The sequence below is a fragment of the Artemia franciscana genome, chromosome 9 (assembly GCF_032884065.1).
Source record: "Artemia franciscana chromosome 9, ASM3288406v1, whole genome shotgun sequence".
NCBI classification, from domain to species: Eukaryota; Metazoa; Arthropoda; class Branchiopoda; order Anostraca; family Artemiidae; genus Artemia; species Artemia franciscana.
Window position 1 is genome coordinate 14,596,109 of NC_088871.1, and position 24,164 is coordinate 14,620,272.

The 24,164-nt window shown below is 36.4% G+C and overlaps 2 protein-coding genes across 8 annotated transcripts in view; both read right to left on the reverse strand.

The window, feature by feature from the left end:
• Positions 1–24,164, reverse strand: part of LOC136031042 (putative leucine-rich repeat-containing protein DDB_G0290503) — a 424,748-nt gene that overhangs the window by 94,300 nt on the left and 306,284 nt on the right. The gene's annotated exons all lie outside the window — the stretch shown is intronic.
• The window catches only part of LOC136031530 (coatomer subunit beta'-like), a 75,554-nt gene that overhangs the window by 3,992 nt on the left and 47,398 nt on the right, over positions 1–24,164 (reverse strand). Inside the window, 2 exon segments of the mRNA XM_065711199.1 lie at positions 418–445; positions 20,319–20,475. Of these exon segments, the coding sequence (XP_065567271.1) occupies positions 418–445; positions 20,319–20,475 (185 nt within the window).

Here is a 24,164-nt window from a genome sequence, read left to right on the forward strand (position 1 = left end):
CCGAAAATTGTTGAAATTACCTGGTTTTTGCAGTTTATAAATTTGAAGTACTGTTTTCAGATGTCTAAGGTATTATTACTGTTTTAATATTTCTTTATGACTGGCAGTGTTTTCGTGGAGGTCAAAGGTCTGAGGCCGAATAAGCCTAGCTTCTTTTGTTTTTGCGTTTTGATCTTCCTCTCTCCTTATTTTACTTGAATCGGTATTCTGAATTTTGCATCGCATTTAGTCTCTTCCAAGCCTCTGGACATTTGCCTTTGGGCATTGACATAGCAGGGTTTTTTAATGAATAAAAAAAAAAAAACAATTTGAGAAAGCAGGATAAAACACCACCACTGGAAGACACCAACAAAATAATCAAGCCTTTAGTGCAAATAAGATCCATTCCAAGGTAAAGATACATAAAAAAAAAAATACCTCTCAACTCCAATTCGATTCTTAACGACTGCAAAAAAAAATGGTATCAGTTTAAACTAGTTTAATAAATCTGATGTATATTACACTTCTTTAAGGTAAAAAGGTATAGTCTATATAATGTTGAATTGCCATACTTATACCTTGAGCATTGTATGTTGTATAATTTTATGGCTTACAGTCACTACTTGCTCCGCTTGCTACAATCAGCAGCTCAGTACATCGACTGATTTTTTTTTTCGATTTATCGGGCTTATAATCACTCACATGGTTCCTACTTATTCTATTGAAAATTCCCGCTTCTAGCATGTAGCAGTTTTTTGTCAGTAGCAAAGATACAACACTTGCAATTCAAATCTAAATCAAACATTTCGTGGTAAAGAACTGTAAGTAAAGAGCGACGCGACTAATTAGTAATAAAAACTCTAAAAAAATAAATCAATATTATGAATAAAAAGAATCGGCTCAATATACTGATTCCATATATATATATATATATATATATATATATATATATATATATATATATATATATATATATATATATATATATATATATATATATATATATATATATATATAATACAGATTAGATTTAGTGTTATCAACCAAAGGCTACGATTTCTGATTTACAAAGTTAGGCTAAAGTTTGACTATTTGTCCCAATTTCTTAAGAATGACTCATGAAACACAAGGACCGTTCAATTAGAATAGAGGCTTTTCTAAAAGTGCTAAAAACTTTTGTGTCAAGAATACTGTATTGAGGAGGGGGTACCCCTTCATATACGGAATAATTTCTGTTCCTTTATGTTTTAATGTTGCTCCTAACTTTCAGTAGAAAAACTTGTATTCTTTTTATTTAATCTTAAGTCAGCACCATGCGCATTATGATCTACTTGACAAAACCTACGGTATATGTCTTCAGACATGCGTTTCTTATCTGCTTGGGATCAGAATAAAATATCTTTTTTTTTCTTTTTTTTTAATAGGTTTTAGATTAGTCGTTCTTCTTCCTTTGATCACACGGTCGGTTTCATTTGACAAAATTAATCGTCTTTTATAAAAAAAAAGGAGAAAAAAGAAAGAAAATCTTCCTCTATTTAGATCCAAGGAGTGTGACATTTGGTCCCATATCCCCCATGTTGAAAATAAATTTAACTTGTCTGAAATAACTGTAACCTAAACAATTACTCTTCAATGAAAAATTGTATTTTAAGATTTCATTTCATTGACTTTATCAAGTCAATTTGTGCAGCTCCCTGACACGCCTACCAATTTTCATCGTCCTTGCACGTCCAGAAGCACCAAACTCGCCAAAGCACTGAACCCACCCCCTAACCCCCCCCCCCCCCACAAAGAGAGCGGATCCAGTACAGTTACGTCAATCACGTATCTACGACATTTGCTTTTTCTACCCACCAAGTTTTCCAAATATTTCCAAATTAACACCCCCCCCCCCCAGCTCTCCCAAAGAGAACGGATCCATTCTAATTATGTCAATCACGTATCTATAGCTTGTGCTTATTCTTCCCATCAAGTTTCATCCCGATCTCTCAACTCTAAGCGTTCTCCAAGATTTCCAGTTTCCAAGATTTCCAGTTTCCAATATTTCTGTTTCCCCCTCCAACCCCCTCGAATTGAAAATGGAGCATCTTAGACATACGATCCTTCTATATATCAAGTCTCATTAAGAACCAATCACGCATTCGTAAGATAAAGATACCTCAATTTTCACATTTTCCAAGCATTCCGGTCTCCCCCTCCAACTCCCCCCGATGTCTCCGGTTCTAATCGGGATTTAAAATGAGAGCTCTAAAGGACAAGATCCTTCTAAATATCAAATTTCATTAAGATCTGATCACCCAATCGTAAGTTACAAATACCTAATTTTTCGGTATTACTCCCCCCCCCCATAACTCCACCAAAGAGAGCGGATCCGGTCCGGTTATGTCAGTCACGTATCTTGGACTTGTTTTTATTCTTCCTATCAATTTTCATCATGATCTCTCCGCTTTAAGTATTTTCTAATATTTCCGCCCTCCCCCCCCCAATGACGCTGGATCCGGTCGGTATTTAAAACAAGAGATCTGAGTTACGAGTTCCTTCTAAATATGAAATTTCATTAAGATCCGATCGCTCCTTCGTAAGTTAGAAATACCTCGTTTTTCTATTTTTTTAAGAATTAAGTTCCCCCCCCCCCTCCCAAATCCCCCAAAGAGTGCGGATCCGTTCCAGTTATGTCAAGCAAGATCTAGGACTTCTGCTTATTTTTCCCACCAAGTTTCATCCCGACCCCTCCACTCTAAGTGTTTTCCAAAATTTTAGGTCCCCCCCAATGTCACCAGATCTGGTCGGGATTTAAAATAAGAACTCTGAGACACGATATCCTTCTAAATGTCAAATCTCATTAAGATCCGATCACCCGTTCGTAAGTTAAAAATACCTCATTTTTTCTAATTTTTCCGATTTAACCGTCCCCCCCCCCCAAGATGGTCGAATCGGGGAAACGGGGCAATTTATAATTTAATCTGGTCTGGTTCCTGATACGCCTGCCAAATTTCATCGTCCTAGCTTACCTGAAAATGCCTGAAAACAAGAGAGAATAATGAGGACTTTTTTCCCCAAGACAGTGAACGAAAAAAACTATTTGAATATTTCGGCTTTAGATCTAAGGGCCGTCTTCAGCAAAGAAAATAATAAACAATAAAACACTTACAATAAAAGTTCTTGGTTAAAAATCCATTTTTTAAAACAGCCTAAGCACCATTCCTTCTTAACGAAAAGTTCAGCCAAGACTGTGTGATAAAAGCTAACATTTTACAAGCTAAAAAGCTTGTAAAATTTTACTCTAAAAAAAGCTTGCATTTTACTCTATTTATTAAAAATTGGGATAATTTCTTACTGCGATGTTTGCCTTCTCTGCAGCTAATCTTGTAGTTCTTTTGGGATTGGGCTTATTTTTATTGGTTCCTATTTTTGTTTTATTTTGAATTAGATTATTTTCTATAATTAATTTTGTGTACATAGGATTGAGTGTGTATTCACCCAAGTCTCTATTTGGGGATGTATTATTATTTAGGTTTCGTTTGATCTCGATTGCCTCGCGGACAGTTTGTTTAATTCCCAGGTCATTTGCTAATCAGAATTGTTTCGTCAAATCGAACATAATGGTTTGGATTTTCAAAAATATGATTGCTTAAAGCTTTTTTAACCAAGAACTTTTATTGTAAGTATGTTATTGCTTATTATTTTCTTTGCTGAAGACGGCCCTTAGATATAGGGCCGAAATATTCAAATAGGTTTTTTCGTTCACTGTTTTGGGAAAAAAAGTCTTCATTATTATCTCTTCTGTATTTGTATTATGGAAAGGCAGTGTGGTCTTCGTCATTATTTACATTATTATCAGCAGAAAGTAAACTGATGGGCGATTAGAACCAATTCTAAAGAAATACTATTTAATGTTCAGTTGATTTGGAATTGCACGTTTCTTTTAACCGATTGGAACCAATTTCCTATGCAGACCATCTATACTGGCCAACAAAGACCATTAATTTTTATTAAGCATTAGCGAAAGAGGGCTTTTCCATGAAGGGAAACCTTCCTTAAGTATCTGCAATATTTGCTTTCAGACATAAAATTTCCAAATTTTCCATACTGCTTGTGGATCTTATCAAAGCCAGCAAGAGGAAAATTTTGAATATGTCTAAAACAAACCCCAAAAGATACACATGTGATTACTTTTTTTCTTCATTCCAACAAATATTTCATTTCTTTTTCCCTGTCTTTACATATAAACTTTTAAAGTCGACAAACTACGAAAACTTGCATTTATAACGAATCATAAATCATAAGTTTCTGTAATAGAAATGTCGTCTAGGAAATAAGAAGTTAGTTTAAATTCTGAAGTCCAACGCTATTATAATCCAAACAGAACCATTAACGAACAGATTAGACCTGTAAACCATAGTTTGAAGACTTCTACTTCAAGGTAAATAAAGTTGTTTGAAATTTCAAAGGCAGTAAGGCTGCAAGAAGAGAGCTAAGGCAAAAACCAAAACATGAATTTAAATACAATGCACCTATTGATATTAAAGAGGTCATAACTGACACCTTAGTCAAAATCGATATACGAACGCTATCTGTTTACGAGATTTCTAATGGTATAGTTTGTTTTGTCGTAAGATCTCAGCTGAACAAATGAGCAATACAACTTTATGGCTAAACTATGGAGACTTAACTTAAAGCAAGGAATGACATTTCTTCGACATATGTTAAGTCTCTTGTGGTCCTAAAACGTTGGATCTCAAACCAGGTATTCCTATTGAAAACATCAAATATGTGCTATCAGTCTACCTGCTTATTTCTCCTCTGCAGGTGACGTACTACAAGTGACTTCTGCTTGCATCAGTAAAAACAAACGACCACCTACCCATCGTACAGACAGCATGCCCAAAAGAAAAAGTTGCATCCACCCACTCCCACTGAAAAAGCCAAAAGGGGGCAAGGCGATCAGTACAGGCCGAATCAGTTACCTTGCCTTGTTTTTAATCATGTCATAAAAATTTCTGAAGTTGGTCACTAATTATCTGAATAAAAGTCCAGTTTAAGCGGTCAAACTAGCGCAAAAAAGTAGAAATTACTTGTTCGAGCCATAAGCCTTTGCTATTCCTGGGAAAACCTTAGAGACAAATTAACAAAACTTTGACAAAAAATTGACAAACCTTGGAGACTATCTGCCACACCTTCATCTCCACGAAAATTAACTTTTTCTGTTGCGTTTTTCACAAAATTTGAAAACTGCAGATACGACCTTTTGCTATGAACAAGCGAATTGTAATTGAATATATTGATTAAAGCTTATCTCATGTTAAAGGAATGAATACCTTAAATAAAATTGCTGTAGCGATAATAATGCCTTGTTTCGTTATGACTCCTAATAAAGAAAGCTGTAGCCACTAGAAAGTTGAGCTGTTTTTTGCACGGTAATTTTGGAAAACAAAGTAGCGATATGTATTTTCCTGTGTTTACAGAATAAAGTCCTCCCAAGGGATATGTTTTCCCCTCACAAGGGACATGTGGGCGAGTTGTGATAGAAACTTTTTGCCTGAAGCTTGGCTATACTTTATGCTCTTTGCCAGATGTATTGTAATAAACTACTGAATTTTATTTATTGTCTTCGGAGATAAAGTAAGAGCTTCCCATAAGGTAGATCTTCACATTTTCTCTGTCCTAGCCCTATATCCTACGAAGAGACATCTTGGGCATACAAAAATATACCCACACAGTAACCCAGATTGGCTCTTTGACAGGTTTACTTGATTTACATATGTAGTTCTGGATACCAAAAAAAAAAACTTAAAAATAGTGTTTAACTGCTTCTCTTGCATTTCTGTTTCTAAAATCATCTCGATTTCAAAGATATTGAAAACTCACTCGTAACGATTCCTCGAAGCTAGGAAAGAGATTCGGGTACTCTGAAGGATCAGCGATGCCTTGGGCCATTTTTGCATTTGTCTTCTGTTGTTCAGCTTTCCAAAGTTGCGTCACCCTGTTACGACAAAACCTGTTATAACCAACGTGTTGTAGGATGAATTCAAATAAATGTTATAATAATACTGAGAAGAAATAAACTTACAAATAAAGTCTTTATTTGTTTTACAACGTTTTTGTGATGTACACTTGAGGAAATAATAGCTAAGAAAAGAATGAGATGATGAGGTGTCTTAACTGTAGAAAGTAGGACTCCTCACCCTTTTTTCTTCCTATTCAAGTTTTAATCAACTAGAATTTTCTTTCTTTTCTTCGGCAATCTGGCTTTATAAAAATGCCAAATAAACTGAGAATACGAGAAAAACAAAACAAAATATTTTGCATCCCTTTTCAACTAATTTGAAATTCAACATCTGTCAGTTTTCAATGTTTCGATTGAATTTGATACAAAAAAAAATCCATAAGAGTTCAAAAGCTAGCTAACAATATGTCGGGCCCCTGGCCCTGATTATAGAATAAATATACTTTCCTTGTAAATAATGCTTTCCTTTTAGACTCGTTGTTGAGCCCTTGCCCTAATTATCAGCCAAATGTCCTTTTGTTTTTTTTAAATTACCTCTAAGCTTATTCCTTTCTTTTTCCCATTTTCAGCGAGAATCTTTTAACGTCCTGTATGAATAAGCCGGCCAAATAAGTTAGGCAGAAAATCCAGTCAGATAGTGAGTAATTCGCAAGCCCAGAGACAAAGCAAAACAGGGTTGCATAATATAATTGCCGTTTTTGTTACCCGACCATTCATTGTGGGGAATTGTGCAGTTATGGCCTTAGTCAGAATGGTCAGGATTGGTCAGAATGTCAAAGGGACACGCCCCGCTCAGAGGTATCTCTTATAAAAAGAAGATATCTTGACCTGTGGCTTTATAGATTAAGCCGATTTTTGAGTGTAGATGTATGTTACTTTGGTTGTACTTGTTGAGTAGCCCTTCCCCAGCCTAGCTCCAAGCATCACGAGTTGTGGTGGCGATTGATTGATATCGTTTCAGGGAGATTTCAATTGCGAGTTTTTTTCCCAGACGATTTCTTTGTATGTTATAAGGATATAACCATACAAGTTGTAATTCATATGGGTTATTTAACATTAAGAAAAGCGGGGAAGAGTGTAGGTAAAGGTTACTTCCCATAAGGAGAGGAGTGTAAGCCTCAGTATAACCGGGTTACCCTCCTTTCCCCCCTACATTATCGCTTTAAAGTTAACTGTGAAAAAAATAATAATAGCAGACACTTCACTTCTATCAACTGAAACTTTCATGGTACATGGTGTACTTTAAGGTTTACATGGTTATTGATTATATATGGCAGAAAAAGTAAAGCAGGGTTACTTAAAACTAGGATAATAGAATACCTTCGAAACTAAAACCTAGACAGGTGAGCGCCATGCAGGACACGTCTTAAGCATGTCCAAAATATAACTTCTAAGTATTTTACCAGGGTTATTTTCTTTCTAAAAAGTCCACCTTGAATTAGAAAAAAAAAAGTTAAACATACCCTCAAAAGAATAAGCAAATATTCATCCAAGCTATATAAAAAACAGTCTGATGTCTTTACTGTTGAACAGACTGCTAGAGTGATCAAATTTAATGACTATATCCAAAGGTTATTGAATATACGAACTCCAAACTAGATGGCCGGTACAGGTTCAAGTTAACGTATTATAATTCTGGTTAAATTATCCAATTGTTTTTGCGTTAATACCTTATTCTATGTCAACACATTTCCCAAGAGAAAATTGCGTTTAGCTCTAAACACTTAGCATTTAACACAGCTTTAAAAGCTTTAGTACTAGCTGTTAAACACATACATACAATAAAATTTAATACTCCCTAATAACTACCATAGGTCAAAAAATATTTATTAATGGGCTGTTTACCAACACATCGCAATGGTACTTTAAAATTTACGTTTTCTTAGTGCTTACTCTTTCAAAATTTTGCCTAGCGAAAAGTTTTAGTCATAGAAGTAGCCCATTGCGGGTTCTGTTAATGAGCAGTACCCGAAACCTATTGACTTCATACTCATTTTTTATTTAACTAACTTAGACATTTCTTCCCCAAAACAAGATGTCCTCTCTTTCACTAAAACATTTAAATCTATTTATATCCAAGTTTTCACTTTAGTTTGAATTTGATTTTTAAATGTACGTATTAATTTCCAAAACAATAAAATTTAAAAAAGCTCAGCCCTTCTATTTAAAGGCAACAGATAGTTGACCCCTCTACAAGCTTTTTGAAATTTTATTGTTTTAAAGGGGAAACTCTTGAACCTGATTTTACACATGGCTAGTGTCAATTACACATAGTGGCGTCAATTCATAAAAAAAGTGAAGGAGGGGTGTATGCTTCAATATTTAAAGCGGGATCGGGGAAATTTCGTTTTTAGATTCTTTTTCTTCAATGAAAAGGCCAAAAAAAGGCATTTTCAATGAAAAGACCAAAGACGATTTATTTTATAAAGCAAGATCTAGGGTACCGAGCAATAGCCCAAATGCCATACCCCTCCCTCCCATTAGACGACCGTGGCTCTAACACACGATAAAAAACATTAAAATTTTGAGTTTAAAAATTCTAAATAATCAGCTTAACATGAATATCTTGCACTTTTTGGTCTTAAATTGGGCAACTAGCATTCTACTATTAATACCTATCCAACCTAAACAAGACTTAGCAGCATCATTATTCATCATAAGCCCTACTGCCTGTCTATACACCCCATCCTTCCTCTCTGAGTAAATAAATTATACGTCATCTAATATCTAATAGTTTCTAATTATTAACAATTTTCTTTCGAAGGTCATATCTCAAGAGAGAAAAGGAGTAATATTAAAGTCAAGATTCAATACAAAAATAGAAAGATTCAATACAGATTCAAAAAATTCAATATAAAAATGTTATCCAAGATAACTGGCAAATAAATGTAAGCCATATGACAATGATCGAACCCATAAATCTCGGTAGCTAACCAGAGATATATTTAAATGTCATAATATTACTACTTGTGGTGGCAAAAACTTTGTCACAGGAAATGAAATTCACAGACGGGACTAATACCGCCAATAATAAACAGGATGTAGTAGAACTCCTCAATACCCACTTTGCCCGAATTGGTGAACGAACGGCTAACATCACATTTACCAATGCTAATCAGAGTAGCACCGACTGTCTAGCTTTTCTACCTCCTGTCAGTGATAAATATATATTTCTTTCACCCGTATGTCCACAAGAACTTATAAACATCACCCAACTGCTGAAGATTGGTACCTCATCAGGAGCAGATGGATCGACGACTAACCTACTTAAACAAATAATCCCTGTAATGGCTGAAGTCCTAGCGCATATCACTAGCCTCAGTTTCAAGGAGGGGACATTTCCTCAGTACCTCAAAACAGCTCGAATCATCGCTCTTCACAAAGGAGGAGATCCAACAAACCCGTCAAATTACAGGCCCATATCTATTCTTTCAGCAATTTCAAAATTACTGGAAAGATACATTTATAACAGACTTGTAAAGTTCTTGATGAGCACCGGATTCTTCACTCCATCGCGATTCGGCTTTCGTAAAGAATACTCCACCGAACAGAGCATTTTGGTCATGTCTCAATCTCATTTATTCTGAAGATTAAGTTAGATGGATTTGGAATAAGAGGTCCTGTAAATACCCTGATAACGTCATACTTAAAAGACAGAAAGCAGCATGTAGATGGGGGTGATGTTATGTCATCCAAAGGTGCTACAGTCAAATATTGTAGGTATCCCTCAAGGTTCTATCCTAGGCCCCCTACTATTTTCAATTTATGTAAATGACCTAATTCATGAATTAGAAGAACTTGGATTGACTACTCTTTGCTGACGATACAGCGTGTAGCGTTAAGGCTCGCAATGAAACCTCTCTAAGACAAAGTCTATCAAATGTGACAGCACGACTCATGGAATGGTTTAGCTGTAATAATTTCAGTGTTAACCAGGATAAGACAAAGTTTATTGTATATTCGAGAACCCAGAATAAGTTTCCCCATCTAAGTGAAATCTTGATCGAAAAATATGACCTAAAAGTGGAGAAAGTTGAACGATACAATATTTAGGAATTATATTGGATACAAATGGGTCATTTAAGACACATATTGACAAGTTTCGTATCAAGCTGAGTAGAAATGTTGGGATAATGCAACACCTTCGTCACCACCTATCATACCATCCAATGCGTTGCATATATTTTTCTCTTATTCATTCATATACAAACTACTGTCCCATAGTTTACGCGAATACATTCAAAACCCATCTTCACCCACTTCAAGTTCTCAAAAATAAAGCCATGCGAACCCTTATGAGTTACCTTCCTGCACTATCATTTATTCCAGACTCATCTTCAACAAAGAGTACATATAACAAGAGCTAAGAGCTCATATGGCACTTGTGACGAGGCGAGAAGAGCTAACAGCCAAGAGATCATATGGTATGAGCTCTAACAAAATTCTATGAATCAATCGATTGATTTAAAAAGGAAAATAAAAGGCTTAATGGCGGTCAAGATTTAAAATAAGAGCTCTGAGTCACAAAGTCCTTCTAAATATCAAAATCCATTAAGATCCGATCACCCACTCGTAAGTTATAAATACCTAATTTTTTCTAATTTTTCCTCTCCCTTTTGCCCCCCAGATGGTCGAATCTGGGAAAACGACTTTATCAAGTCAAATTGTGCAGCTCCCTGACACGCCTACAAATTTTCATCGCCCTAGCACGTCCAGAAGCACCGAACTCGCCAAATCACTGAACCCCTCCTCCAATTCCCCCAAAGAGAGCAAATCCAGTACGATTCTGTCAATCACGTATCAAGGACATTTGTTTATTCTATCCACCAAGCTCCATCCCGATTCCTCCACTCCAAGTGTTTTTCCAAGATTTCCCCCTCCAACTTCCCCCAATGTCAAAAGATCTGGTCGGGATTTGAAATAAGAGCTCTGAGACATGAATTCCTTCTAAAAATCAAATTTCATCACGATCCGATCATCTATTCGTAAGATATAAATACCCCAATTTTCATGTCTTCCAAGAATTCCGGTTTCCCCCTCCAACTCCCCCGAATGTCACAGGATCTGGTCAGAATTTGAAATTTCAACTTTAAAGCACAAGATCCTTCTAAATATCAAATTTCATTAAGATCTGGTCACCCTTTCGTAAGTTACAAATACCTCAATTTTCAAAATTACCCCCCCCCCCCCCCCAATTCCACCAAAGAGAGCAGATCCGGTCCAGTTATGTCAGTCACGTATCTTAGACAGGTTTCTATTCTTCCCATCCAGTTGCATCCTGATCTCACCGCTTTAAGTATTTTCTAAGATTTCCGGTCCCCCCAACTGTCCCCCCCCCCAATTACGCTTGATCCGGTTGAGATTCAAAATAAGATATCTGAGTTACGAGGTCCTTCTAAATATGAAGTTTCATGAAGATCCGATCACTCCTTCGTAAGTTAAAAATACGTCATTTTTTCTTATTTTTCAGAATTACCCCCCCCCCCCCCGCAATTGATCGGATCCGTTCCAATTATGTAAATCACGTATGCAAGACTTCTGCTTATTTTTCCAACCAAGTTTCATCCCAATCCCTCCAATCTAAGCGTTTTCCATTATTTTAGGTTTCCCCACCCCAAACTTCCCCCAATGTCGCCAGATCCGTCAGGATTTAAAATAAGAGCTTTGAGACACGATATCCTTCTAAATATCAAATTTCATGGAGATTCAATCACCCGTTCGTAAGTTAAAAATACCTAATTTTTTCTAATTTTTCAGAATTAACCCCCCACCCCAACTACCCCAGAGAGAGCAGATCCGTTCTGGTTATGTCAATCATGAATCTAGGACTCGTGTTTTTTTCCCACCAAGTTTCATCCCGATCCCTCCACTCTAAGTGTTTTCCAAGTTTTAGGTTTCCCCCTCCCAATATCACCAGATCCGGTCGGGTTTAAAATAAGAGCTCTGAGCCACGATATCCTTCTAAATATCAAATTTCATTGACATCCGATCACCCGTTCGTAAGTTGAAAATACCTCATTTTTTTTAATTTTTCAGAAATACCCCCCCCCCCAACTACCCCAAAGAGAGTGGATCCGTTCCGTTTATGTCAATCATCTATCTAGGACTTGTGTTTATTTTTCCCACCATGTTTCATCCCGATTCCTCCACTCTAAGTGTTTTCCAAGTTTTAGGTTTCCCCCTCCCAACTCCCCGCCCCCGTCACCAGATCCAGTCGGGATTTAAAATAAGAGCTCTAAGTCACGATATCCTTCTAAACATCAAATTTCACTGAGATCCGATCACCCGTTCGTAAGTTGAAAATACCTCATTTTTTTCTAATTTTTAAGAATTACTCCCCCCCCCAACTACCCCAAAGAGAGCGAATCAGTTCCAATTATGTCAATCATGTATCTGGGACCTGCGCTTATTTTTTCCATCAAGTTTCATCCCGATCCCTCCGCTCTAAGTGTTTTCCAAGATTTTAGGCTTCCTCCACCTCCAACTCCCCCCAATGTCATCAGAGCTCTAAAATAAGAGCTCTGAGACACAATATCATTCCAAACATCAAATTTCAGTAAGATCCAATCACCCGCTCATAAGTTAAAAATACTTCATTTTTTCAATTTTTTCCGAATTATCCGGCCCCCCACTCCCTCCCCCCAGATGGTCAAATCGGGAAAACGACTATTTCTAATTTAATTTGGTCCGGTCCCTGATATGCTTGCCAAATTTCATCGTCCTAGCTTACCTGGAAGTGCCTAAAGTAGCAAAGCTGGGACTTTAGGTTTTCCCCCTCCAACTCCCCCCAATGTCATCAGATCCGGTCGGGTTTTAAAATAAGAGCTCTGAGACACAATATCATTCCAAACATCAACTTTCATTAGGATCCAATCACCCGCTCATAAGTTAAAATACTTCATTTTTTCTATTTTCGCGAATTAACCGCCCCCCCACTCCCCCCCCCCAGATGGTCAAATCGGGAAAACGACTATTTCTAATTTAATCTGGTCCGGTCCCTGATACTCTTGCCAAATTTCATCGTCCTAGCTTACCTGGAAGTGCCTAAAGTAGCAAAACCGGGACCGACAGACAGACAGACAGACCGACAGAATTGACGATTGCTATATGTCACTTGGTTAATACCAAGTGCCTTAAAAACCTAAATATTTTACTTATAACATTCCTTATACTACAGTGTTGTTTGCAGTGAAATACAACAAAAATTTACTTCCATCTCTTCTTCAAAAGTTCGACCTGCTTCCCTTGGAATCTACACACCCCTACTCTACTTAACAAAATTCACTAATTCATCAGCCTCTTGTCAGATGTGAGCGATCGCGGTTTTTTTAGGCATAGTTTGATAACAAATTATAATAAATATAAAAATAATATCAAGGGATTGTCTCCGAGTAGTATAAAGAACACAAGTTTTTGATAAGTGAATATTAAATTCTTTTTTCTTTTTTTAATGATTTTGATGGGTTCGCCCCTCTTGTCAGTTCTAAAGTTGTCTGTTGTTTGAAGAACGTTGTTGTTTTCATTTAAAACTCCCGTGCCATTCGCGCTATGCCCTCTGCCAGGAGTAGGTCACACTTATGTTGTAAATATTGTAAAAAATTAAAGAACCTGAACCTACTTAACATTCATATTTTCTGGTATGCAATGCCATGTTGAATTTAAATTCCCTATGGCCTCGTAATCACCGATTTTTGTTTTGTTTCACGTTCTCGTTTGTTTTTTTTTTTTTTTTTTTTTTTTTCATTTTATTAAAGCATTCCCCATTGGTATTGATATTCATTTGAGACGAATTTCTAATTGCTCGGGCTATGCTTTCTGCCAGGAATATTATTAACAACTTCCAGAAATGTGATTAGTACAAATACAATTCTAACTAAAAACTTTAGTTAAGCTTAAAATTGAAAGAATATAATAGACTATTCACCTTGGTACTTCAGAGGGCAGATAGGTCCTTGCGAAAAACGCTGCATCAGGCAACTTATTGGTTTCAACTAAAATATTTTAAGCTTTCAAATTCTGCTGGGTCAAAACGTATGCAGTGAAGGCAACGTTAAATTTCCTGGCCCTATGAGCCACTTCTGCAAGCTTCGACACCTTATCCAAATTGCCACTTGAACTGCTAAGAATTAACAGAGCTCCAAAATCCTGAGTTGCTTCATAGCACTTCTCTGCCAGATCCCACCTACCACTTAAAATCTAGCAATCGGCGATCAAAAGTGGCAACATCCAAAGTGGCAACAGCTAGCAATCTGTTGCCACTTTTGATGTTGCCACTTTTGATCGCCGCCGATTCTTTCGGCTAATTCAACAGCCAAATCAAGCTTACTCAATTGTAGGGCAAGATCAAATGCATGATCAGGGTTATCCCAGGCACAGGAAAGTGCGTCGCTAACGAACCCTTGTTATTCTAGCAAATATGCGATTCTTGTTTTATCATATCGCATATCGCAAGAATCGCATATTTGCTAGAAAAACAAGGGTTTTTCATATTGGCGCTATTATGCGCCAATGTGTTCGCAAACACTTCACAGCTTTTAGTGCCTGCAACGAGAAAAATACTCATGTAACAAAAAAAGTATAAGTATATAACATAGGTTTGGTCATCATATAAAAGGAGTAGTAGCATGACAACAAAGAAGAAAATGGGATAAAACTTTCAGTGATAAAACTTTCCTTGCCATAACGACTATTAATACGACGTTCAAAGAGAAACAGAAAATTAAATAAGAACTTTGCCCAAAGGTCCTTACCTACCACCACACATATTTTCTTTTCTACCAAATATGACATCTGTAGTGGTACGTACTCTTTTGTTATACCTTATCTTACTTTTTATATATACACAAGGTTAATACCTAAATCGACTCCGCACTAGAATTAGCCATCTTTAAATTACAGACCAACCATAACAAAAGGCTTAAAATCAGGCATCGGTCGTAACGATGCTCCCAAAAATTGACTTAAGTTTTTTTAACAACAACAAAAAAAAATGTATAAAAAGTGACTGTCAAGAGGCAGTCAGAGCACAGGCTAATGGGTTATATGCTGCCTTACGATCATCATCACCCTTTAAAAGCCCATGAGGTTAAGAAAAAGAAGGCTGGAAGTCTTATTTTATCTTCGATTAATTTATTTGCTCATACAAAAAGAGAACTTAAATGAAAGCACAAATTCGATTAAGGTACAAAGAATAAATAGTCTTAGTAAAGCAGAACTTTTGAACGTTTACAAAGAGGAATATACGGTACGATTGGCGTCCATGAGTAAGTGTAGCAAATGAAACGTAGAACCATATTTAACATAATTAGCGTCATCATCTCTTATACTTTTTTGAAAGATGATCGATCAGTTCTGATTTCCTCTTCAAAACAAGAATTTCCACAGATTCAGCATCATTTGCCCTTTCCCATTCTTCGAAACGAGCTTTTAGTGCTGCTTCCAGCATGCTTCGAGCCCGACCAATGTTCGGAAAGTCCTTATCTTCTACTGCTTTTTTCATACGTTCCCCTGCTTTTTCAGAAGAGTATCACCGATTTCTTTCTTCTGTTTAGCCATATTTTTTTCTCGAAATTATTTTTTCATTTTCTGCTTCCTCTGGATCAGGTCCTAGACTGCCAATTCAGCACCTTTCTTTTCGGCTTCAAGCTTTTCTTTTTTTCAATTCATCCTGTTTTCGTCCAATGGGGTAAAGTTTATAGCTAGTTCTTGCTGATCTGGCCAAGCACAGCAGCTTCTTTGTGATCGGCACGATCTCGGGTTTGTTCTCATAGTTGCGCAGATTATCAGCAACACAAGCTTTAGCGCTTCGGGTCCACTCCTCTGTACGGGTTTTCATACTAGTCATCAACTGAGCTGAGCAAGAGAATCTCCGCTCCACGTCTCCGCTTCCATGGCAGAGCGAAAAGGCTGCTCTAACTACTCAACCCAAGGTCTGATATTTCACATCATCACGTAGTGTCTTCAGTTCTATGATATTTTGCCAATATCTATCGTTTTATTACTGTTCGTGGGTGGTGACACAGGGTCTGACTGCAAAAAAAAACAACATTCTCCCTAGACTTTATCTATGTTAGTCTTAATGGAAATTTTCTTGCGACATTGAGAAACTCACTGCAACCCATTGGCTGGGGATCTGCCTTGAGAAGGCTGAATCAGCTAATGCTTCGGGTAAACTCGCTGTTCTCAGGAAATTCGGCCAACAAATACTGTACAAAAGCTTTGACATGCTTGATAACTCCTAGGGAAAAAAGTTGCATATCTTTATGAGTCGGTTTTGAGGAAGCAAAATCTACCAGGATCAGCTCATTACACAAAGGTTGCTTTAGATATACTTCTGTAGCAGTGTCTATGGTTTCAAACCCCACGGCAAGGCGGTGGTTGACATCATCAGCACGTACAATCTGTCCAAGAAGAACTGTGCATAAGCGACGCAACTCAAAATTCAGCACATGAATCAACGCCTCTTGCCGTTGAAACACTCCGGTGAATACATTCCGGGTACTTGCAGAACTCACAACAAACTCGATTTTAGGTTTCATTGTTGGCTTTCTTGGCCAACTGACAATTTTCAGATACTTCGGATCTCAAATGAATGCTTCAAGCTTTTTTTCCTTTTACAAAAATTCCTCCATGACAACACCATGCATCTCCTATCACCAAGTTTTTAAGCACAATGATAGGCATATTATTCTCCTTTTAGAGCCAAATCCAGCTAAGGTTTTAAACTGTGGGATTGAGAAGGACCCGTAGATTCTCCAATATTCCGACCCTCCTATCGGTAACATTTCAGCGGAAAGTTAGGCATGAAGTCCTGGAGTCGTACGAAAATTTTCATTCTACATGACTGCAAGGCCGACATGGACTCTTTACCCCACTAACCCTTCCTTCCTTCCCACCCACTTGCAATTTTACACATTGCTTCAACCAGAAACGCATAATAATTTCAATCAACATGACTAGTGGCACAAAATGGACCCTTCGACAGGATTTCCATAAGCTTTTCGATTATACTGTTAGATTGCAAGCCAAAATCCTGCCAGTGAGCATTTAAACCTTTAACTATAGCAAACCAAAGTAAAGCTGCAGACAATTTCAAGTGCTTTATCCTTCTCCCTCTGTACCAAGACTCTTGTTGAAGGCACGCACTTGCTTTAGATATCTGATAGCACTTTGGTGGATTTCTCAAAACCCCCATAACAAGGTAGAGTACGTTTTTAGTCATATTTGAAGGACCTTGGAAACTTCGTGGGATGTCCACTATTGTACCTCAGTTTCTGAATGCACCAACTCCTACAGTAAATATTCATTCTGCAGTTTGCAGCTCCTTTCATGTTCAGTGAGTTCAGTGGGAAAATTTGCCATAACGCTTGTTGGTCTTTTTACCTTGAATTCAAACCGAACTCTCAAGTCAAAACACCGGAGGGTGTATTCCAGTTTTTTTTTTAATAACTGTTAATAATTATTAGTTACATGTTATTATTTACGTTCTCAGACAAAAAGCAGCAAAGAATAATAAACAACCTGTGTTATATTAAGAGTGAGAAAACAATGTTAGCACTTCTTATAGACTATAAGCAATTATGGGCTAAAATGCTAAAAGATTATTAACAATCATTAATGATAACTGAGTTCTGAAACGCACCAATCATTCTTGTGGGTTACAAAAGAAGCAGTTGTAGTATTTACTGGAAGCTGTGAGCCCATTTAATGAATTTCCTCTTTTGATGTATAAATTAAAAGGTAATTCCTTTCAAAAGCCTGTGAACAGTACAGTTGAAAACTACAGGGGACGTAACTAATCTGTAAGGTAGTGTCTCCATTAAGCATTTACAAGTGAAGTTGAAAATGGCCTGTGTCAGCAAAAACAGCTTTCATGCACTTAAATTCGCCTTAAAAGGCCAGAGGGGGAAATTGAACCCACCAGACCAATAAAAAGCACCCAAAAAACTTCACAACCCAAACCTGTGGCAAAACAATGATAAAATAGCTAGTGGGTGATCTTTGCTGTTTTCTTCAAGCGAAGTTTCGGCTGTCTTCAGTTTGTGCTGTGTCTTCATTGTGGCTGAAAAAGCCACAATGAAGGCACAGCCTAAACTTCACTTGAAGAAAACGGTAAAGATCAACCAGTAGTTATTTTATCATTATTTTTAGTTGCAAAAATAATCCAGTGTCATTTAGAGTGGATCAAACGTCAAACATTAATACGAATGGAATACCAGTTATCAAGGAATCAATAATTGGTGATTTTACTCTGACTTCTTTAGGATCATCCCCTTTCAAATACCAATTTTTCTTCTTTTTTTGAAAGTGATTTTGCCAGTAAGCATTGCTGAGTTTGATTAGAATATTGGCCGACCCAAAAAGTTGTCTCTGTACTTATATTAGAGTGGTTAGTATAGAAAGATGTAGTCCAAATTTAAAAAGCTCATGAAATTTATGTTTGACGTCGATATCTTTCATGTGAACAGACGTTTCTATAGCACTTAGGGTGACATACTTTCAGATCCATAAATAAGTTTTCCTTTTATCTTATAAGCATATTTTGACAGCGCCTCCCACCAATTATCCACTTGTTCATGGCCTTTTTCCATTAGAACCTAACTCCTTCGCTGAATTAGACCGAATTGTATCAATAAGGAGACTTAGTGTCAATCCCGTCATTCAAGACAGTGCCTAGGTTCTGACATTTCAGTGATTTTAAGACTGGGTTCTAATGGCTGAGTGCTTTTCCTTGTAAGATCTAAGAAAAATTTTAGTCGTAAAAAAAAGCTGTTTTGACAAAGTATGGTCTTTTATTCTTCAAGGGAAAGAGCACTTCTCGATTTTCATGTATGTTTCATAAGGTTCAAACTGCTGTAATAATTTCAGCGCATTTAATTTAGCCTTGGAGAGATAGAAAGGATATCTAGAAAGCATGAACAGCTAGAAAAGATAGGAAAGCTAGTTAGTAATGTTCATGCTCTCTTATTTCTTTGCTTAAAGTACGGTACCCTAGGTCACAGAAAGGGTCTAGGAAAAGATAACCACATAACCAGCTTACTTAGCACCCAATGCTTGGTAAAATAAATCAGAATTAATCATTCATAATGATTTGTAGGATACTATAGGGTGCGTTTTAGTAGTAAATTTCTACATCAATCACGATATGTTCCTTCCAAAGTGACGAATAGCAACATAATCATCCAGCCGTCTGCTAATAAATCATAAAACAGCCCTAACAATGCAGTTCCTTCTGCTAACAATAATGAGAATAGATGATGGAGACAGCGCAACGAGATTTTTCCAGGCTTACACAATTTCCGAGCGCTACCTTCCTTTTGCAAGATCAATATAATGGCCGAATTCACTTGAAATTCCATGGGCACATGGTTACAGCCTAGCTAAAACCAAAAAAGATTTTAAATAAAAAATTTGAAGCCGTTGGCTTTAAAGGCCAGACGCAAGCAGGCTTTAATGTTTCTGGCAGACTGTATTGTATTATGTTACGCTAAGCTCTTAGCATCATTTCATATTATCATACATGATCTATTATCCTGGGACTTTCCATATAGCAATATTTTCTTTTTTCCTCTAATTTCCATTCTCAAGCTCATAGTATTAGTTAGTATTGGTAAAGGCTCTATGATTGGAGGTGAGAAACGGCTCTTAAACCGTTTGAAGATGGTGGGTCGACAATTTCGGCTGGTTGGTGTACCTGTTAATAATAATATTTTATTGTTAGCCTCTATACACAACAAAAATGTGCTAAAGAGGAGTACAAAATTACGCACGTTTCATGACAACTTTAACTTTTAAACGCTCATTCAGCATCCAGTTCCAGAGCCAAAATTTGATTTGGAACTGGGACTATTAATGATTTCTGTTATTACTTTCTGATATGCATTCGAGGCAAAAAAAAATGTATGAAAGCAAAAAAAGTAACTAATTTAAAGAGCAATGAAGAATGTTTCAAAACTTGTCCTGGTTTCTGATAAGGTTTCAACATTTCTTACCACCAAGTAATATTATTTTCCATATTCTATATTAGGGGGTTTGAACACCCACCCACGAAATGTCTGTCCGATCGTAAAAACGTAACAAAAATGAATGTAAACAAATTTTCTAAGCGGTTTCTCTTAAATTTGTAATCCCCCCCTATGAAAAAAAATTTTTTTATCCACCCACCCCCACCGCTACAAAAATCCTGGATACGAAACTGCATGTGTAGTATGTCTCGGTAGAGGAAGTACAGTTGAAGTTAAACACGTTTCTAACGAAGCAAACAAACAAACACACACACATGGATTTTACTTCTCTTTGCTTAGATCACCAGAAAAATGCGCAAAATACGTACCATCGTTAGCATTATTTTCTCTAGTTTCCTCAAGGTTTGAACCAGAGGTACATGCTTTGGAAAGCTCTTCGAAGACATTTCTCTGGCTGTTAGAGGTCCTTGTAGAATAATGGCTAGCTGGGACGATTTTTTCACTTTGTTCCAAATATTTCTGACCCTGAAAACAACCAAACGATAATAGTTACATTAAAAGATTGCTAGTAAGAACAAAATGTCAGTTTATTTTATAAGATAATAGAATAGGCTACTAAATGCGATACTAAATATGATGGTATAATAAGATAACACTTTATTGACAAACGACATTCACAAGCTATTAAACGAAGCGGAATTCCAGATTTGCGTCAAACTGTAAAACTAAGAAAATACACCAAAAGGCTAGAGCCTAAAATGCACTGAAAAGGAGTAACAAGTGATACTTAAGAATAAGTGACAACAAAAAGACACTAAATCAACAATATCAGTTTCGGGAAAGATGTGTTTTCTTTCAAAAAAATTATAAGGTGTTCCGTAATTACAGGGGTTAAATTCCTTCAGTAAGTTCCTATAAGGGCAATGGTCGGGGATCCAAACAGGACAGTGGAAAGGCTCAGCGGGGGGGGGGGGCAGGGTTTGAAATATCTCTTTGTAAAAAAAATTCCTCTTTTTGACACTTCCATCAAATATTTCAATATACTCCCATCTTGTCAAATAACAACTTTAAGATAGCGGAAGACAGAGAAAAAATTATGAAAGTCAAATCATATACTATTATGATCAGGGCAAAAGCTAACAATTTTAGCTTGCGGTAATGCAAGGGTACTAGTTAGGGTATATTGATTGGGGGATACGTAAGCAACTGAAAAGATGCGGAATTTATTAAAAAATGCAGCCGCATAGGGAAATATAAGAAATCATTTTCTTGCTTTCAACTAAGTCTTAAAAAAATATTATGCGAGTTCAAAAGTTACCCAAACTATTACTTTTAGGTTAAATGTTGAAGGAGGTGATATATGGTCCCAACATCAGATGTAACTTCAAAATCGTCGAATTCAGATAAACTGTAAACACGGTATCGATAATTTGGTATAAGCAAATTATGGTATAGATTTTTTAGCCACTTTCAATTACTTTACTTTCGAAGCTGAGGTAGATGCTTTGGCTATATCAGTCCTATTTATAATACCGGCATTGCCATTTAAGTATATTCACAAAAAAAACTGTATTGTCTTTAAAATAGTTTACTTTTTGTTCTATTGCCTCTCTCTTCCTTTTGCTATAAGGTCCAACGCAGAGTCATATACATTTATCTGTCTTGTGGGAGAGCACAAGTAGGGAATGTGTCTATGGAGAGATAATCGCCCTCTTAAACAATAAAAGGACATGCACCGTACTATATTTTTTGTTCGTGTTTTTTTTTAAGATGTCTGGAGTTTATAAATTTTGCAATAAAATTAAGTCTAACACATATGCATAAGGCTAGAAGGAAGACTAGAGCTTTTCTTGTAATTCTTAAGGTTTCATTTTTGAAATTATCTTGAAAACATAAATTATTGTGAAAATGCAAGTCCACATCCATGCTGCTATCCTTTCCAATATCCCACTCCCCCCTTCAGTATCCTACGATATTTCCGACTTTTCCAAACTTTGCCCATATTTTTGTATTATCTGCCAATTCTTTTTACGTATTTTTATTTCAAAATTTGGTAATTGTCGGCTAAAATTTTTCCTCCCTAAAAAAGAAAGAATGTTGAACACTTGCACAATAAAATTCCCGAGTACATACATACTTTCAGGTATTTTATCAATTATGAGAACTTCAATAAACCAGTACTAGATACAACAATTTTATTAAAGCCATCTGTCTCTCCAATAAAAGCTTCTAAACGATATGTCTCGCAACACCTAATCAACTTTTGGTTAAACAAGAGCTAAAAGCTCATATGGCACTTGTGACGAGCCGGAAGAGCCAAGAGCTTATATGGTGTGAGCTCTAGCAAAATTCTAAGAATCAATAGATTGATTCAAAAGGAAAATCAGAGGCTTAATGCCGGCCGGGATTTAAAATAAGAGTTCTGAGACACGAGGTCCTTCTAAATATGAAATTTCATTAAGATCCAATCACTCCTTCGTAAGTTAGAAATACCTAGTTTTTTCTATTTTTTTAAGAATTAAGTCCCCCCCCTCCCAAATCCCCCAAAGAGTGCGGATCCGTTCCAGTTATGTCAATCAAGATCTAGGACTTCTGCTTATTTTTCCCACCAAGTTTCATCCCGACCCCTCCACTCTAAGTGTTTTCCAAAATTTTAGGTCCCCCCCCCCCCCAATGACACCAGATCTGGTCGGGATTTAAAATAAGAACTCTGAGACACGATATCCTTCTAAATGTCAAATCTCATTAAGATCCGATCACCCGTTCGTAAGTTAAAAATACCTCATTTTTTCTAATTTTTCCGATTTAACCGTTCCCCCCCCCCCCCCAAGATGGTCGAATCGGGGAAACGGGTCAATTTATAATTTAATCTGGTCTGGTTCCTGATACGCCTGCCAAATTTCATCGTCCTAGCTTACCTGGAAATGCCTGAAAACAAGAGAGAATAATGAGGACTTTTTTTTCCCCAAGACAGTGAACGAAAAAAACTATTTGAATATTTCGGCTTTAGATCTAAGGGCCGTCTTCAGCAAAGAAAATAATAAACAATAAAACACTTACAATAAAAGTTCTTAGTTAGAAATCCATTTTTTAAAGCTAACATTTTACAAGCTAAAAAGCTTGTAAAATTTTACTCTAAAAAAAGCTTGCATTTTACTCTATTTATTAAAAATTGGGATAATTTCTTACTGCGATGTTTGCCTTCTCTGCAGCTAATCTTGTAGTTCTTTTGGGATTGGGCTTATTTTTATTGGTTCCTATTTTTGTTTTATTTTGAATTAGATTATTTTCTATAATTAATTTTGTGTACATAGGATTGAGTGTATATTCACCCAAGTCTCTATTTGGGGATGTATTATTATTTAAGTTTCGTTTGATCTCGATTGCCTCGCGGACAGTTTGTTTAATTCCCAGGTCATTTGCTAATCAGAATTGTTTCGTCAAATCGAACATAATGGTTTGGATTTTCAAAAATATAATTGCTTAAAGCTTTTTTAACCAAGAACTTTTATTGTAAGTATGTTATTGCTTATTATTTTCTTTGCTGAAGACGGCCCTTAGATATAGGGCCGAAATATTCAAATAGATTTTTTCGTTCACTGTTTTGGGAAAAAAAGTCTTCATTATTATCTCTTCTGTATTTGTGTTATGGAAAGGCAGTGTGGTCTTCGTCATTATTTACATTATTATCAGCAGAAAGTAAATTGATGGGCGATTAGAGCCAATTCTAAAGAAATACTATTTAATGTTCAGTTGATTTAGAATTGCACGTTTCTTTTAACCGATTGGAACCAATTTCCTATGCAGACTATCTATACTGGCCAACAAAGACCATTAATTTATATTACGCATTAGCGAAAGAGGGCTTTTCCATGAAGGGAAACTTTCCTTAAGTATCTGCAACATTTGCTTTCAGACATAAAAATTCCAAATTTTCCACACTGCTTGTGGATCTTATCAAAGCCAGCAAGAGGAAAATTTTGAATATGTCTAAAACAAACCCCAAAAGATACACATGTGATTACTTTTTTTCTGCATTCCAACAAATATTTCATTTCTTTTTCCCTGTCTTTACATATAAACTTTTTAAGTTGACAAACTACAAAAACTTGCATTTATAACGAATCATAAATCATAAGTTTCTGTAATAGAAATGTCGTCTAGGAAATAAGAAGTTAGTTTAAATTCTGAAGTCCAACGCTATTATAATCCAA